Source organism: Lepidochelys kempii, chromosome 20 (genome assembly GCF_965140265.1).
Source record: "Lepidochelys kempii isolate rLepKem1 chromosome 20, rLepKem1.hap2, whole genome shotgun sequence".
Lineage (NCBI taxonomy): Eukaryota > Metazoa > Chordata > Testudines > Cheloniidae > Lepidochelys > Lepidochelys kempii.
This window is the reverse complement of record NC_133275.1, coordinates 19,745,500-19,763,118: the sequence shown is the minus strand read 5'-3', so window position 1 is coordinate 19,763,118 and position 17,619 is coordinate 19,745,500. Positions and strand designations below refer to the sequence as shown.

Genomic DNA, 17,619 nt, shown 5'->3' with positions numbered 1-17,619 from the left:
GGGGCTGCGTCTGTGGGTTTGTGTTTGTCTTTCTCAGGGCTCAACGATCCCTTTTAAAGTTGTCTTTGTCTATGGAGCTCTGTGTGTGGCTGTGTGTGTGTTTGTGAGGCTCTCTCTGTGTGTGTCTGTGGCTTTTTATGTGGGGGAGGCAAGCTCTGTGTGCACATGCTTGTGGCTGTGTTTGTGCGTACGCACAAGCGTGTGTGTGTGTGTGTGTGTGTGCATGCGTGGCACTGCGTGCAGGAGTCTTTGCGTGTCTGTGTGTTGTTGGGGATTGTGTCGTCTTGTGGTGCGTGTCTGTGTTATCACCGTGTGCCATGGAGCGAGGGCTCCTGTTTCCCTGCAGCGCAGCCCCCGGAGGCCGGGGGGGGGGGGGAGCGTCCCCTAGGGACACTGCTCTCTGTGGCTTCCCCTCCACACCTCGCAGGGGGGGCGGGAGGCCGTTAGACGGCGGGGCAGGGCTGGCCCCGCTTATGTAATAACAGGCAACCCCAGGGAGAGGCGCAGAGCCTCACAGAGGAGAACACGGACGAGAGCCCTGCCCTCGGTGTGCCCCACAGCCCAGCAAGGGCCCCCCAGGGCTGCCCAGGATGGAGGTGCCTTGAGAAGGCCCCCCAGCTCGCAGCAGGGAGCACGCTCGGCTTCCCCAGCACCTTGGGGTCCGGCGGGAAGGCGTGACGGAGACAGGGAAAAGAGTGAGACCCCCGCGCGCCCCCCGGCTGGGGATCCCAGGCAGGTAGGAGCCAGCAGTGATGCCCGGCCCAGCCACGGCCTCTCAAAGGAGACTTTGTTCAGGTCCCCGCGGCCGTGCAGCTCTGGCAGGTGCTGGGAACCCGAGATCGCAGCTGGGGGTGGGAGATTTTCCCAAGGCAGATGGGTCACCACTGGGCGGGGGGGGGGGGTGGAGATGAGCCCTGTCCTGCCTCCAGGGAACTGCTCGCTGGGGTGGTTCAGGAGCACCCCACCCCCAATGCACCAGGATAGGGGCCCCAGGCTCTGGAACAAGGCAGGGTACAACCCCGACACCAACCCCCGGATTCCAATGCCACCCCCCACGGCACGAATCCCCAGCCCTGTTCAGCCCCTCAATCGGGGCCTGCATCCAACCCCCTGACCAGGATCCCTGTCCCTGTCCAACACCCCCACTCCCCTCCCCCAGATCCCCATCTCTATCCGGCCGCCTGAGCTGTGGGGAGGGTCCGACCCAGATCCCGGTCGGAAACCTGCTGCTCGGGCCGTCTCTGTGAGCTGGCTGAGGACACATGGGACTGGGGTCAGACGTGGGGAGGGTGTGGGGCCCACAAAGAAGCTGGGGCTATGAAGCCCTGGGCATGTGGGGTGGAGATGCTGCAGCCCCTGGGGGTTCTGATCAGACAGGCTCCACCCTGCTGGGTTTGGGGGTCTGCACTCAGTGGCCTGTGGGGCAGTAGTTGCGCTGGGGGGTCCTGCGGAGACTTGCCCCGACTGCCCATCCTGGGGCTTCGGCGGGGGTAGGGTTTGTGTCTGAGAGGGCAGGAGAGAGACGGCAGGTCAGGAGGGTGATTGGGGGGGGACTCAGCCTGGGGGCAGCCTTCTCCCGTCTGTGCCCTTGTGTCTCTGGGTGTGAGTTAGTGACTCGCTGGAGGTGAGTGGAAAACACAGCCCTCCTCCCCCCACATCACCTTCTGGTGCACAACACACATCCACACATCTTACACACACGCACACTGCACACACCCACCCCTACACACAGAGTGCACACGCACACGGACACGCTGTATGCACACACACACACTGCACACACACACACACACACTGCACACAGAGTACACATGCACATGGACTCACTGTATGCACACACACACACACACACATACACACCCACCCCTACACACAGAGTGCACACGCACATGGACACGCTGTATGCACACACACACACACACACACACACACACACACACACACACACACACGGAGCCAGTGCAGAGGTCAGCAAATTCTCCCACCAGCTAGGTGAGAAGCAGCTCTCAAGGGGGAGCTCACAGGCATTTGCACTTTCCCCTTGGTGTGGGGTGAGTGGGATGGGGGTGGGGTCACTGTCAGCTCTTCTTCCCCCAGGGCTCGTGGCCCTGTGGCTCTAGCATTTGTTTCTGTGATGCATGCAGCAGGTTTCTGCTACTGGCAGGTTGCTGAGAGTCGAGCGTTTGCTCTGAAGGTTGAACCCAGGTCTGTGGCTTGGGTGGGACCTTGGTGGAAAAGGACAATCTAAATGGCCAGGCTGGGGCGGGGGTGTGTGTGTGTGTGTGTGTGTCACACACGTGCACCACTGCCCTCTCCTGGGTGCATCCAGCACTGCTACCCATGGCCCATAGACCCTGTAGTGTGAAGAATTGCAGGAGATTTTCCATTAGCTTGTGTCGGGGTTTGGGTTCTTGGGGCAGAGTGCTAAACTCGCTCCCTGCAGCTGCCGTGTAGTTCACGAGGCCCTGGCTTCATTACAGTGTTTTCTATTGAAGTCAGCAGGGCGGGGCTTGACCGTGTGCGGGAGAGAGTGTGAACCAGCAGAACTCCCTGCCACATGATATCACAGAGACACAGGGAAATGGGCATGGCACCTGCGGCTGCAATAACTGGTAATAAATAGAGAGGCTGGGGTTGTAGGGCTGAGTTGATCCAGCCCCTTGGGCTGCTGGGCTGTGCAGCAGAACCAGGCCTGGGCTCCAGGGACAGTGTGGTCGGCTGGACACACTGCGGGGAAGGGGTCTCACAGCGGAGCCAGGTCCTGGACTTAATAGCCCATTGGCCTTGCCCTTCCCTGGGGCTGTTCCTGCTGCCCCAGGGACCCTGCTCCAAGCCTGTCTCTTCCCAGCCTTTTCCTGGAAACCTGTGACCAGCCAGTTAGCGCTCACCACTGCCCTCTCCTGGATGGCTGCAGGTCTGCTTCACTGAGTGTCATAACCCCCTCACCACCAACAGCGATTTCTCTTCAGTTCAAGTGGCTGGGGCTGCACGCTTAGAGCAGCAGGGGCTGGATTCTATCCCTGAAGGGTCCCAGAGGGTTTCCTGCTGACACAGGAACCTCTTCCCCACTGCCCAAAAGCAGCCACTTCCGGGGTGCAGCACCACCCACAGCCATTTAGCATGAACTGGAAACTAGGCAGAGTTCAGGGGGGTTGGGCTCTGTTTGCTTTTCAGATTGGAGGTGTTGCCAGAGCCCCACACTGCCAGGCAGAGGGGCGGCTGGCTTGGTGGAGGCGCCCGGGGATGTGCCAGTGCTGGGGATGCCTGAGAGCTGGGTGAGGAGGCTGTTGGAGGTACCAAGTTACAATCTAGCCGTGGGGATGATGCCCCCCGCCAGACAGGCCATCGGCAGCTCTGCGGCACTGGCTTACTGGATGTGCCCAGGCCCTGGCTGGGTAGCCATGTACCTGACTAGGGGCCAGCCGAGCCCAGCTTTGCTGGCTGCCCTTTGAGGGGGTGGGCCCTGGGCCTCGCGCTGAGGGGTGATAAGGGGGTTCCTGAAGCTCTCTCTCTTTCTGAGGATCTGAGCCTTGTGGCAGCTTTGTCCTCAGACTGGTAACAAAGAGAAACAGCAAAGGAAATATCTCCCCGCAGAGTCTCAGCTCACTCCTGTCTCCAAGGGCGTGTCACGCCGGAGCAGGCGTCCCTTCTCTCTTAGCCTCAGCAGAGCAACACGTGCAGCATAACGGCTGAGCTGTGTGTCATACACCTTATATTGCTAACAGCTAGTGGGGATTCTCCTTCAGCACTGGGGGCAGAGGCCTGCCTTCCTGGGGGATCCAAGCCCTCTCCCTGCCCCAGCTCTGGCTCATGGCTTTGAGTGCTGATTTGGCACACAGAGTTGGAAGAACCGTGCCTGCTTCCGCCCCCTCTAAGCCAAACTCGGCACTTAGCTAGGCCGGTGTGAAGCTGGACTCGCCCCACTCAGGTGCATGGTGTGACTCTGGATTTACCCCAGCGTCACTGAGGAGCAGCTGCCTCTACAAGTCCCAAAGCTTCCTTCCCAATCCAAACCCACACAGGCTCCCACCCCCAGCCAGCTGCTCCGGCCAGGGGCAAGCAAGCCAGATTCTAGCCAGACTTCTGCATCATCTCCATTGGTGACTGCAGAGAAACAACCCAGCCGAGGGGCTGGATTGAACCCCTTTGCTAGGAGCAGAGATGCGGCTGGATGCGCCCCTGAGGCTGCACTGCCAAAACCAGGGTGGGAATCTGCGGCCGGCTCCACCCCCACACACACACTAACCATAATCCCCATCAGGTCCCTCCCTCTGGAGCCCCTGGGCTGGCCCCAAGGCTCCAAGCCAGTGGAGTGAGACTGAAGGCCAATCCTCCTGGGCAGGAGCCATTGGCTCAGAGCAGGGCTCGGTCCTGCCTGGGTTGGAAGAGGGGCCCTGAGACAAGCCCCCCGGGGCATCACAGGAGTCACACCCTAGACCCCCCAGAACCTCATGGTAGCTGGATGGGACAGATGCCTCCAGAGGCACTCCCTCCCGGATGGACACCCATGTGAAAAGAGCTTCCCTGGGAGCAGTACAGGGGCTATGACACAGAGTGCAGCGGTGTGGATTCCATCCAGTAGAGGACAGTGGAGCTCACACACTGACACATGTGCACACAACACCCACCTGCCTGTGTATAAGCCACGCCCACTCAGTGTGGCGCTCTGTCCCCTTCTTGTGGTGCCTAGGCCAGGTATGGCTTGATAGACCTAGTACGGCCTTGCCTAAGAGCTGATGTTTTAGGCTTAGGGACGAAGATCCGGTTGCAGGTTTGATCCCCACTGCTGATAACCCACACAGGGCGTCAGCATTTCACATGCTTGGTACAAGCTACGTCTCAGGCTAAGTGGCAGAACAAGCAATGGTCCTGGGGGAACCCCCCGACCACTGAGAGTCTCTGCCTGTCTCTCCCCTTTGCCTGTCTAGCCTGCCCCAGCCCTGAGCAGACCAGGCCGCACCTACCCAGCTCTGGGTTCAAGCCCCAGGCAGCCCCATCCCAGCACTGACTCCAGCCTGAACCTGAACGTCATTGGGAGCTTGAAAAGCCCACCGAGCACACTGCTGTGCATGCTGGTGTGTTATTGTAGGGTCTCCCTGAGTACTGGGCTGCACATGCTGGTTTGTTATTCTGCGGATCTCCCTGAGCACTGTGCCACATAGGCTGGTTTGTTATTGTAGGGTCTTCCCACAACAGATACAGGAGCTGGGCAGAATCTTGTAGCAAAGCCGTGGGCACTGGGAACTCCACGCCCAGCTCCACGCTGCATGTCGTAGCTGCATGAGACATAGAACTCAGATCCTACTGGTGTCAAAGCCGCCTGCACTAAGGGAGAATCCCCGTCAGCAGTGCAGGGCCTCTGACAGCTGAGCAGTCCTTATCCTGCCTAGCAGAGGGCAGTGGTGCACACATGCTCACTGGCTCCTGCTAATGCTAAGGTTGCAGGACGCCAGCTGGGAGGCGCAGGGGTCCGGAGGGAAAGTATCCCCATCCTGCTCCACTGGGTGACATCTGGAATGGGTGGGGGAGGGGATGTGGGTCTCACCTGGTGGGGGAGTATGTGAGACCCAGCAGCTGGAAGGCAGGACAGGGTGGGGCACTTGACTGAGGGAGCAGGCAGGGGTCAGCACTGTTGGCGGGGGCGGGGGTGGAATCTCAGCTGTCAGAGCCGTTGCAGGGTCTGGAGCAAACTGCCCAGCTCTCACTGCCATGGTAACAATCCTGCCAGGCTTTTCTCTATCAATCTCAAAGCGCTTCACGGAGCAGGCCAGCGCTGTGATCCCTATTGTACAGATGGGTAAACTGAGGCACAGCTTGCCTAAGGTCACCCAGCAGGCCAGAGCCAGGGACAGACCCCAGCTCTCCTGAGTCCCAGTCCAGTGCACTACCCGCGAGGCCACGCTGCCTTTGATGCTACAAGGGCAGTGACCGGTGTTTGCAAGTGGCTGCGCTGGGTGGATGGCTGGGGGATGCTGCAGAGTCTGCACCAAGGATCCTGCTCTGTGAGCCCAGCACGGTGCATGGTGCTGATCCCATGGCAGGGAGGCCTGGGCCAAGCGTGCTGGGCAGGGCCACCCTGATGAGCCAAGAGGGCTGGGCAGTGGCCGGGGCTGGTGGGGAGGCGCCTCCTAAGGAACCCCCCCCCGCCCCGTCCCACACCCTGGGCCCAGGAGCAGGGGCGGGGGACATGCCCTGCAGGAGCCAGGCACAGCGTTAACCAAGAGAGGGTTTTGCCTTGTGCAACATCCCGCCGGGGCCTTGGGAAATCGTAGGGGGCCTGTGTCGAAACACGGGCGGGAAACCAGGGGCCCCAGAAGGTGATAACGGCCCACAGGCTGCGGTGGGGAGGGAGCCACTCAGTGCCTTAACCCTCTGATCCCTGCATCTCCCTGCAATAAAAGCGCCCTGCTCCCTATAGGGCCCTAGCATCAGGTGGCAAAACTGCTCTAACAAAGGGCTCACGGGCAGAGCTGGGGCTAGAACCCAGGAGTCCTGTCTCTCTGCCCCATGGCTCTAACCCCCAGACCCCACTCCCCTGCCGGAGTCAAAGGAGAGAACCCAGGAGTCCTGGCTCCCAGCCCCATGGCTCTAACCCCCAGACCCCACTCCCCTGCCGGAGTCAAAGGAGAGAACCCAGGAGTCCTGGCTCCCAGCCCCATGGCTCTAACCCCCAGATCCCACTCCCCTGCCAGAGCCAAAGGAGAGAACCCAGGAGTCCTGGTTTCCACTCCCTTGGGCTCTAACCCACATGGAGAACGTGGCTTGGAATGGGAGGGGTTTGACATTTAGGCCTGGCAAAATGCCCCCACTGGTGGCGCTGAAGGGGGGACTCGGGTTTGGGATCTGACGCCGGTGGAGGGAGAGTGAATCTCATGTTGCTTCGGTGCAAATCTGCCCCCAGCTGGCATCGGGCTCAGCCCTGTGGGGAGCTGCCCCTGACCCAGGGGCTCTGATCCACATGGAGGGGAGCTGGGTCAAAACCAGACAAACGGACGGATGCGAGAGACGGACAGAGTCCTGCATCCAGGCACCACCTGGGCTGCTCAACAGGAAGTCCCCAGCATGCCCGCAGGACAGCACTCCCCACCCCACACCCACAGCTTCTCCACTGGCTCACCCCCCTGGTGAACAGGCCCATTAACCCCGTCCACGCTGCCTTCGGTGGAAACCAAGCACTGGTGGCAGAAGGCGGCAGAGCTGAGGCCCCCTCTGCTCCCCCCAGCCTGGCCTGCTGGTCCTGGTGGGATGATGCTGCAGCCAGCTGCTCTTCCCGCTTGCTGGAAAGCACCTGAAAGCAGAAGTGAGCGCAGCGGGCGGTCTGGCTGGGCGTTCCTGCGGCCGGGGAGTGTTTATTGTCCCAGGGCAAGAGGGATGAGACAGCTGGGGGCATCCACAGGGCATCCACAGGAGACAGCACAGGGCACTCTGCCAACCTGCCCCCACAGTGAGCTGCCTCTTGCTCCCCAGCCCCTCCAGGGCCCAGCCCAGTGCACCCGCAATGCCCAAAGGCAGCAGGTTGAGAGCAGGGAACACAAGGACAGCGCCAGGGTCAGGGCCCACCTCAAGGATTTGGGAGTGGGGACAGGCTCCCCATGGCCAGTTCTGATTGGTTACTTAAGTCACATGTGTGTGTATGGTGGGCGTGGGGGAGGGATTTTCGGAGAAAAACCACCAACCCCCATATTTCTGGGATCAAAGGGGTTGTTTCCTCTTTCCACATTCCGTTGTTTTTTTATTATATGTATTTTTGGAAAATTACAAAATGTTTGTAATAGCTTTGAAGGGGCCGTTGGGAGCGTCTCGTCCGCCGTCTCGCGTAGCACCAGCCAGAAACCTTCCCCCACCAATTCCTCCCTGAACCAGAGTAGGCCTTGGAGGAAAACAGCCTTTCAAAGTTGCCAGGGATGGAGACAAAAGCAAAGGGGGGAAAAGCAAACCAAGAAACCTCGCAGATTTGGAGAATTTTTTGGAGCTGAATTGGCCTCTTTGGAAATGCAGCAGGACAGAGAAGATCCAGTGAAGGTCCGAACTGAGAACCGAGGCCGGGTGTTGGGGGTGGATTTTTCACACCCCTGAGTCCCATAGCTGTCGACCAACGTTTTAAGTGTTGTCCAGGCCTCCAGCCCCAGAGGTGGCTGCATTGGACTGTAAGCTCTCTGGCACAGGGACCATCTGTCTGTTGTGTTTATACAGCGCCTGGCACGCTGGTGTCCTGGTCCATGAGTAAGGCTCCAAGATGCTACCGTAATACACCTAACAAATAACTACAGAGAGTAGGAGCCTCCGGAATGCCCTTCCCCGGATGCTGGATCCCTCCCAGTTCAAAGAGGAGCTGAGACATGAGTCTGTAACCGGTAGGGGAATTAGTCCTGGGAGCAGCTTCCCAGGGGACTGGTGGATTCTCCATCATGTGGAGGCTTTTGGTTGAGGATGGACATGTGTCTAAATGATCTGTGCCCATCAGTTACCAGGTTGGATGCAGGGATCTGAATGGGCCCTTCTGCTTTTATCGCCAAAAAATCTATTTATGCTCAGAACCACCTCACTAGCTTCCCAGCGGGGCTCGCAAGCCCCACCGTGCCCCCATGGCGGCTCAGTTGCCAGAGCCTGTCAGCCTGGGGGAACTCGGCTGAGACTGGCCCAGGGGATCTTTATGGATGGCTGGGGGGCAGGTGTCTCTGTGATCCAGGGACTGGCCTGAGTCCCTGCAAACTCGTTTCACAGACATGGAAACAGCCGCAAGGTGGTAGCTGCTGGCACTGTCTGCTGGGTTTGGATGGGTGGTCATGGGGGAAGACGCCGTGTCCCGTTATCCAACAGCTGCCTCTCTGGTACAGCAATGGGTGTGGCCCACTTGGTACCAATCAGCTGTAAAACAGTCTCTGACCTGCCTGGTCAGTTACATGGGACCCGCCTGGATGGCCCTTGGCAGTGCCCATCTCTGGGCCACTGGCGCTGGAAGTTTTTGGAGTGGGGGTGCTGAGCTGTACCCCTCTTATCCCTGTCCGCGTCTATCACTGCCCTCTAGAGCTAGGGCCAGGAGCAGAGCTATGGCTCCGGGAGGGGGGGGACATGGACAGGGGTAAGGTGGGGGAAACACAGCTAGGGGTGAGTGTAGAGCCACGGGAGTGGGGTTGGCAGCCAGGACCTCGCATGCAGGGCCAGTGTCCGGGACCCTGGGGCCAGCAGTGGAGCCCCCGGGGCCAGAGGCTGAGCGGAACCTGGGGCCTGTGGCCAAGACCCTGGACAGCAGCGGGACCAGCAGCTGGGACCCCGGGCAACAGGGGCGCAGGGCCGGCAGCCGGGATGCTGGGTGCAAAACCTCGGGGTGCTGCCACACCTCCCCGCATCTCTACTTCCCGTGCCTATGCTCTGCCCCCCCATGCTGATCTGACCATACCCAGCATCCCCCTGGCCTCAGAGCTCGTCACTGGTTAGACCCACCCCTCGCGTCTGGGTGGCACCTGGCAGGTGCTGTCTGGGGATACCCAGAGCCCGGCCCTGCAGAACAGCATCCCAGAAATAGGGCCTGGGGGGTCCATATGATCCCAGTTGGGTTGTCGATGTGGGTGATGCTGCCATGCGGAACTGGGGCAGGTGAGAGGGGACTGCACTGGTAGAGGGGGGCTTTGTGCCTGGATTCTGGTGGGATTCCCATAGATGAAGTATTCAAACACTCCCTGGTTGGCGATGGGTGGATGGAGGGAAGGACAGCAGGTGGCCTGAGCAGGGTGTGCCTTTGTTTCTCACCCTTGCGTCATCTCCTTGGTTTCTTGCCCCATCGTGTCTGTAGGTTCGGGGCTGGGCTGATGTCCCCTTCCCCCACGTCTTTCCTGTGAATTGCCCCTCAGGCTTCCCCAGTGCACGGAGGGGGAGGCATGTGCTTTCGGACCCCGGTTTCACGGCCATTCTGCGCTCAGGATGCAAATTACCGCTTCAGGCTCAGCTGAACCCCCAGGATGTGGGGAGCCAGGCTGGACTTTCCAAGGAGCTGCTGCCCAGCATGCCCCCAGCAGGACCATCTCTACTGAGAATCTGGCTCTGACTGGGTGCCCACCCTGTGAAGGCCGGCCTTATCATAGAATCATAGACTATCAGGGTAGGAAGGGACCTCAGGAGGTCATCTAGTCCAACCCCCTGCTCAAAGCAGGACCAGCCCCAACTAAATCATCCCAGCCAGGGCTTTGTCAAGCCTGACCTTAAAAACCTCTAAGGATGCAGATTGCACCACCTCCCTAGGTAACCCATTCCAGTGCTTCACCACCCTCCTAGTGAAAAAGTTTTTCCTAATATCCAACCTAAACCTCCCCCACTGCAACTTGAGACCATTATTCCTCGTTCCGTCATTTGCTACCACTGAGAACAGTCTAAATCCATCCTCTTTGGAGCCCCCTTTCAGGTAGTTGAAAGCAGCTATCAAATCCCCCCTCATTCGTCTCTTCTGCAGACTAAACAATCCCAGTTTCCTCAGCCTCTCCTCATAAGCCTTAGCCTTGGCGCTGGGGTGGGCTTAGAGGGGAATGAGAAGGGGATGTGGGGCAGGGGAGCGTCAATCTGCCACAGTCTGTGCCTGCAAGACCCACAGAACCAGTTGGGCCAAGGGCAGGACCTGGGATCTGTCCATTTGGGCCCCATGGAGCCAGCCTGGCCATGGAGGGTGGGGGAGCTGGGGTCTCTCCTTTTGGGCCCCAGAAAACCAGCCCAGCTATGGGGGGAGCCGAGATCTTTGCTTTCAGGGCCCACAGAGTTAGTCTGGCTAGGGGAAGAGCCCGAGATCTGTGCCTTTGTGCCCCATGGAGCCGTCCCCTGGCCATTTCATTTGTTAATTTCTGGGGTGGCACAAGCCCAGTGGGACTCAGCTCCATTGGGGGGTTAAAGACACCGACCCGCCCGTACAGGTAACCTCAGTATCGGGGGGGGGGGAGTCGTAGGGGTCATTGCTTGGCAGAGCTGAATGGAGTGGCAGGGAAGTTCCCCTGGGAGGGCACTGCCAGCAGGGAGGGGGTAACATGGGCGCTGGGTGGGGCTGGCAAGTGACGGGGCCGTTTCTGCTTTTCTTCCCGGCAGCCCAGGGCCTCCCCTGCCGCAAGGAGCCTCTTGTGAAATCACTGGAGGGAGGCAGCCCTGCCCGCACGCTCAGGCGCTGGCATTAGGGAGGGCTGGGGACCCAGGGAGCGGGGCGGGGGCTTAGCAGGGGGGCGCTCTCCCCTGGCAGTCAGCGCTGGCCCTATTGCCTCACTGTGGCTCTAGGGGGCGCTGTGCTGCAGGGAGCAAAGTGAGGGGCTCAATAGGGGGCGCTCTCCCCTGGCAGTCAGCGCCGGCCCCATTGCCCAAGGGTCGCGCTAGGGGGCGCTGTGCTCCAGGAGGGTGCAATGTAAATCCAAGACCTGGCCGTTCATGGTCATTAGCGTGGCGCAGTCTCTCAGGGCGGGAGCGTGAGTCCCAGCATCATGGCCAGTCTAAGTCGGTTCACAGGGGCCCCCCTCCATGACCCACCATCAGCTCCTGCTGCAAAACAGGATTATTCTGTGCGTATCAGCAGCACCTAGAGACCCGGACAGAGATCAGGACGCTGCAGCGCCAGGCGCTGCACAGACAGAGTGAGAAATGGACCCTGCCCCAAAGAGCTCCCAGGCTGAACAGAGACAAGGAGGGGGAAACTGAGGCACTGAGCAGGGAAACAGCTTGCCCGAGGTCACGCAGCAGGCCAGAGTCAGGAACAGAACCCCGGCATCCTGTGTTCTGGTGCAGTACACTACCTACTAGATCACACTGCATCCTTTGTGCTTTGGGCAGTTTCACGCGTGTGCCTGGCCCTGGAGAGAGACTGGGGACGGTCAGGGCTGGGAGGGTGTAGGTAGAGCACAGTGGGGTTCAGGGAGCTGGCTGGGCATGAGCCTGACAGCCGCTGGCCGGGGTGCATGCCGGGGCCATGCAGCTGCGGGTGATAAGGGCCCTTATCTGTGTGTTGCAGGAGCAGAGCAGGCCTCCTCGCGGCTTCATGAATGTCTGATTTTGCCAGCTGCGGGCTGCAAATTCACAGAACCGGCTCAGAGGTGAGGGGAGCGACCAGGGAGGGGAGGCTTATCGGGGCACCAGACGGGGTGGCCACGCCTGGGGTCGCCGTGGGGAACATCCCACCGGGGCTGCAGGAAGGAAACGTGGTGCTCTGGAAAGGGCCCCATACTGCAGCCTCTGCCCCCAGCCCCCCAGATGCGGTGGGACACCATGGAGGGTGGGAGACTCTGGAGGGAGCTCAGGAAGGGGTGGAGGGGGTGGAGAGATCGCCCCAGGCAGAGGGGGAAGAGAAATGAGGAGGCATGAGGCTGGGGTAGGGTAAGAGAGTAGCAGCGGGGCGAGTGGGGAGTGGAGGCTGGTGGGCATGGTCCTGAGCTCACCCCACATCCCCGGCTGGGTTGGGAGATTGCCAAGAGCTCAGTTGCCAGAGCTCAGTTGGAATCAGGTACTGGAGTCTTTCCTATGAATGCTCCCCCCACCCCATGCTATAGCCAGGCCTGGATCCAGTCCCCACTGAACTTCAGGAAGGGGGTGCCCCCCAGCCCAATTCTGTGCAAGGAGTTAGAGCCAGAACCCCTCAGGCCACCCAGCTCCAGACTGTGACCCCTGACCCAACCCCTCAGACTTGGGGGAGTTGGGATCTGGAGCCAGTCTCCACAGCGGGGCCCACGGGGAGCCTGGCCCCTCCATACACTTGGTCCAGCAGGCCTGAGGGAGATGCACAGAGCAGGGTGATCCTGGACATCCCCACTTCCCCGGCCATGCTGGACAGAACAAGCCTCAGGCCTCTAGGGAACCTGGGAGCTGCAAAGAGCCTTAGGGTGCCTCCTTAGGGTGCTTTATGTCAGAGAGAGCTCTCCAGCTCCCAAGAGAGAGAAATAGCTCAGATCACCAATCAGCAGATGGGAAGGCTGGGGGAGGGTGGGGGCGGAATCCTATCTCTACCAATCAGCAGGCAGAAAGGCTGGGGTGAATCCTGTCTCCACCAATCCCCAGGCAGGAAGGCTGGAACGGATCCTGTCTGTACCAATCAGCAGGCAGGAAGGATGGGGTGGATCCTTTCTCTACCAATCAGCAGGTGGGGAAGTTTGGGGTGGATCCAGTCCCTATCAATCAGAAGGCAGGAAGGGTGGGATGGATCCTATCTGTACCAATCAGCAGGGAGGAAGTTTGGGGTGGATTCTGTCTCTACCAATTGGTAGGCGGGAAGGCTGGGATGGATCCAGTCCCAACCAATCAGAAGGCAGGAAGGTTGGGATGGATCCTCTCTGCCAATCAGCAGCCGGGAAGACTAGGGTGGATCCTGTCTCTACCAGTCAGCAAGTGGGAAGGCTGGGCCTTTATCCAATCAAATTCTTTCTTTCCTTGTGCCACAGAATTTCGCTGCCACGGCCGGTTTTGGGGTGGCCCTTCTGGAGCAGACGCTGGGCAGGGCCTGGGCCGGCAAGATGCCCCCTTGCCCTCCCCAGCAGGGCCGGGCCCGGACAACGCTCCTGCCTGCGCCACCGGTGAGTGAGCCTGGCCAGCAGGGGGAGATGGAGCTGACCTGGCAGGAGATCATGTCCATCGCGGAGCTGCAGGTGAGCCCCAAACAGAGCCTCTGCTTCCCTCCCCCAGCCAGGCCGGCTTTGGATCCCAGCCTCCTTGCTTGCGGCAGTGGCAGTGCCTGGTGCTGTTAGCCCCCTTCTCCGTCCTGCTGGCCGAGCCGGTCGCTGCATCCAGCGCGGAGCCCTGCGATCTCCTGGGAGCTAGACAAGCTGGAGGGGCAGTTATTGTAGAAGCTATGCTGGGGTCCCAAGGCGCTGTGTTGCCAGGTCCCTGTCCCCACTGGGCTACTGCCACCCACCTGGGTGCCTGTCTCCCAGGGAGTTTGCTTGGCATCTCCCCTTGCAACGGGGCCTTGTTCCTGGGCGGCTGCCTGCTCTAGGCTCACACAAGTGACACGAGGTTGGACAGGTTCAGAGCCCAGATGCTAGCGGGCGACTTGCTCCCAGCACCTAGAGAGGGGAAATTCTGATCTGGGTCGAAAGTCACGCGGGTTCCCTTGAGCCTGGCACAGGGAGGGGACTCATGGCTCAGCCCCCACCCCACCTTGGCACGGACACTGCCAGCTCGAGGAGGGGAGTGCACTGGCTGGCTCTTGGCCTGGCCTTGATAAGTCAAGGCTGGACTAGTGGGGCGCCCCTGCGATGGACCAGCTGCCCCAGCCAATCTGGCCCTGGCTGGAAACACAGAGCTCACCCCAGACCTGATGTTTGGGTCTAATTTCTCCCAACTGCTCCCCCCTCCTTTGGCCTCAGCCCAGTTCCCAGTGGCGCTAACCGGCCCCCAGCGCTGACCGAATCCCCGTCCCCATAGCGGGGATCCCTGAGCGAGGGAGAAATGCTGCCCCTTAGTGGCTGGGCCCACCAAGAGGATAAGGGAGCTGCTAGATGTGCGGGCCAAGGGAGCGTGCCCTCCTGCTGGTGAGTTCTAGCCCCACCTCCCTGAGACTCTCTGCAGCCCCCGGGGTCCATTCCCCCAGGCACCGGTGACCTGCTCAGTGTGGGGAGGCAGCCTGGGCTCTGGGGACTCACAGCCCCCAGCCCAGCACCCTGTCCTCCCAAGGCCCCGGCAGAGCTGCAGGTATTAATTACATGCAACCGCCTCTTTAATCTTCCCAGTGGGATGGAGCCGCTCACCTGCCCCTGCGCCAACACTGCCCCATTCACTGCAGGGCCCTTGCTGTGGTGTTCAGCTGGTGGGGGTAGGGCGGGGGGGCCGGCCGCACAATGGGGCGTCTGTCTGATGAGATGAATTGGCTCCATTGTTCTGGTAGGGACGATATCGTGCTGTCCATCTCTGTAAGGCAGGCACCTGCTGCAGGGCTGGGCGTCTTCCCATCATGCTTTGGGCCTGCAACCCCCTCCCCGAGGGGCAGCGTGATCCCAGCATGCTCCATTCCTCCTCCAACCGCAGGAATGACATGTTCCAAGCATGTTCTGGGTCCCCCATCCCACCCCAAGTAGTGGGGCAATCCCAGCATTTCTGGGTCCCCTATCCCACCACAAGGACAGGGTGTTCCCAGCATGCTCTGGGCCCCCCCATCCTACCCCAAGGGGGAGGGCTCTAGGCCTTCCCATCCCAGACCAAGGACTGGCACATTCCCAGCATGCTCTGGGCCCTCCTATGCCACCCCAAGGGGCAGGATGTTCCCAGCATGCTCTGGGGCCTCTCATCCCACCCCAAGGGGCAAGGTATTCCCAGCATGCTCCATTCCTCCAACCCAAGAAGTGGCATGTTCCCAGCATGCTCTGGGCCTCCCATTCTACCTCCACGGGGTGGTGAGTTCCCAGCATGCTGCATTCCCCATCCCCACAGCCTTAGGCGTTCCTGACCCCTTTCTAGGGCTGGCAGTGCTGCAGAGTGTGGGTAGAGGGGCAGACAATGCTGGCGCCCTGACCAGCCTGGCAAGGGTGCCTGTAAATGCTCAGGAAGATTAAAGAGGCTACAAAAGCCGAAAGAATTTTCTGTAGTATCTGGCTGGTGAATCTTGCCCATACGCTCAGGGTTCAGCTGATCGCCATATTTGGGGTCGGGAAGGAATTTTCCTCCAGGGCAGATTGGAAGAGGCCCTGGAGGTTTTTCGCCTTCCTCTGTAGCATGGGGCACAGGTCACTTGCTGGAGGATTCTCTGCTCCTTGAAGTCTTTAAACTACAATTTGAGGACTTCAATAGCTCAGACACAGGTGAGAGGTTTTTTGCAGGAGTGGGTGGGTGAAAGTCTATGGCCTGCGTTGTGCAGGACATCAGACTAGATGATTATAATGGTCCCTTCTGACCTTAGTATCTATGAATGTCCCCCCAGGGCAAGATGCAGAGATAAAATTCCTCGACACCACTAACTTCCACCACTGCTTCTTGGAGCAGCTAGTCCTAGGAGCTAGTCATGAGGGGAGAGGCAGTTCTTGATTAGTCCTAAGTGGCACAGAGGATCTGGTCCAAGAGGTGAATACAGCTGACCTGCTTGGGAATAGCAACCACTGTGTAATCCTTGTAGGGGGATAACACAAGAAAGCCCACCACGATGACATTTAACTTTAAAAAGGTGAACAACACACCAAGGAGGATGCCATTTGCTGGACATTAAAAGGAGCTGTCACACAGGTGAAATGCCTGCAAGCAGCATGGGGACGGTTCAAAATCACCATAGTAAAGCCTCCAACTAAACAGATACCCCAAGCCAGGAGAGACAATCAGAGGACCAAAAGAATGCCACCAGGGCTAAGCAGTACAGTACGAGGCAAAAAGGCATCCTTTAAAACCTGGAAATCAGGTCCCAGTGAGGGTAATAAGAAGCCGCCCAAACTCTGGCAGATTAAGCATAAAACTAAAATAAGGCTGGTCAAGAAAGAATTTGAGAAGCTGCTTGCTAAGGACGCAAAAACTAACAGTAAGACTGTTTTTAAATACATCAGAAGCAGGAAACCTGCCAGCCAGCCAGTGGGCGATCAAGGTGCTAAAGGAGCACTCAAGGAAGACAAGGCCGTTGAGGAGAAGCTAAATGAATCCTTTGCATTGGTCTTTGCTGCAGAGGATGTGAGGGAGATTCCCACACCCGAGCCATTCTTTTTTTGTGACCGATCTGAGGAGCTGTCCCAGACTGAGGTGTCAGTAGAGAGGTTTTTGGAACAAATTGGTAAATTAAGCAGTAATAAGCAGGGGTGAAAGTAATATTAAACTCTTACCGGTATGGGGGCCCAGCTCCTGGCCCCTGGAAGGTGCAGAGCCTTGGGCGGAAAGGGCGGGGCTGGGGGGTCAGTTTCCCCCAGCCAGCCCATCCATGCTGCCTGGCTTACGCCGCCCAGCTTGCACCGGCTGGGAGCCCCGGGCCCTTTTAAATTGCCAGCCCCGGGGCAGCTGCCTCTTTTGCCCACCTTGTCGGTGGCTCTGCCGCAGTGTTTAACTTCGGCTGCGTAAGGGCAGGTACTGACCCCGTACCGGCCTGTACCGGCCTACTTTCACCCCTGGTAATTAGTCACCAGGACCAGATGGGATTCACCCAAGAGTTCTGAAGGAACTCAGATATGACATTGCAGAACTACTAACTGTGGTATGTAACCTACCACTGAGATAAGCCTTTGACCCAGCTGACTGGAGGGTAGCTAATGTAACACTCATTTTTAAAAAGGGCTCCAGAGGTGATCCTGGCAGTTACAGGCCGGTGAGCCTAACTTCAGTGCTGGGCAAATTGGTAGAAACTAAGTGAAGAACAGATTTATCAGACACACATATAAACACGATTTGTTGGGGAAGAATCAACATGGCTTTTGTAAAGGGAAATCATGCCTCACCAATCTATTAGAATTCCTTCAGGGAGTCAATAAATACGTGAAAACAACAAGGAGTCCAATGGCACCTTAAAGACTAACAGATTTATTTGGGCATAAGCTTTCGTGGGTAAAAAACTACTTCTTCAGATGCAACGTGGACGCAACTAAATACGTGGACAAGAGTGATCCAGGGACATAGTGAACTTGGAGCTTCAGAAAGCCTTTGAAAAGGGCCCACACAGAAGGCTCTTAAGCCAAGTAAGCAGTTATGGGATAAGAGGGAAGGTGC

At 59.0% G+C, this 17,619-nt stretch overlaps 1 protein-coding gene across 2 annotated transcripts in view; it reads left to right on the top strand.

Moving 5' to 3' along the window:
• The first annotated feature begins 349 nt into the window (after positions 1 to 349).
• Positions 350 to 17,619, top strand: part of NFE2 (nuclear factor, erythroid 2) — a 29,266-nt gene continuing 11,996 nt past the window's right edge. The window contains exons 1-3 of one of the 2 annotated variants that reach the window (XM_073318744.1): positions 350 to 732; positions 11,975 to 12,056; positions 13,395 to 13,598. In XM_073318744.1, coding sequence (XP_073174845.1) covers positions 12,006 to 12,056; positions 13,395 to 13,598 — 255 coding nt within the window. In that variant the 5' untranslated portion in view covers positions 350 to 732; positions 11,975 to 12,005. Of the gene's footprint in view, positions 737 to 11,974; positions 12,057 to 13,394; positions 13,599 to 17,619 lie in introns of both variants that reach the window. The other variant, XM_073318743.1, reaches the window with a different exon arrangement.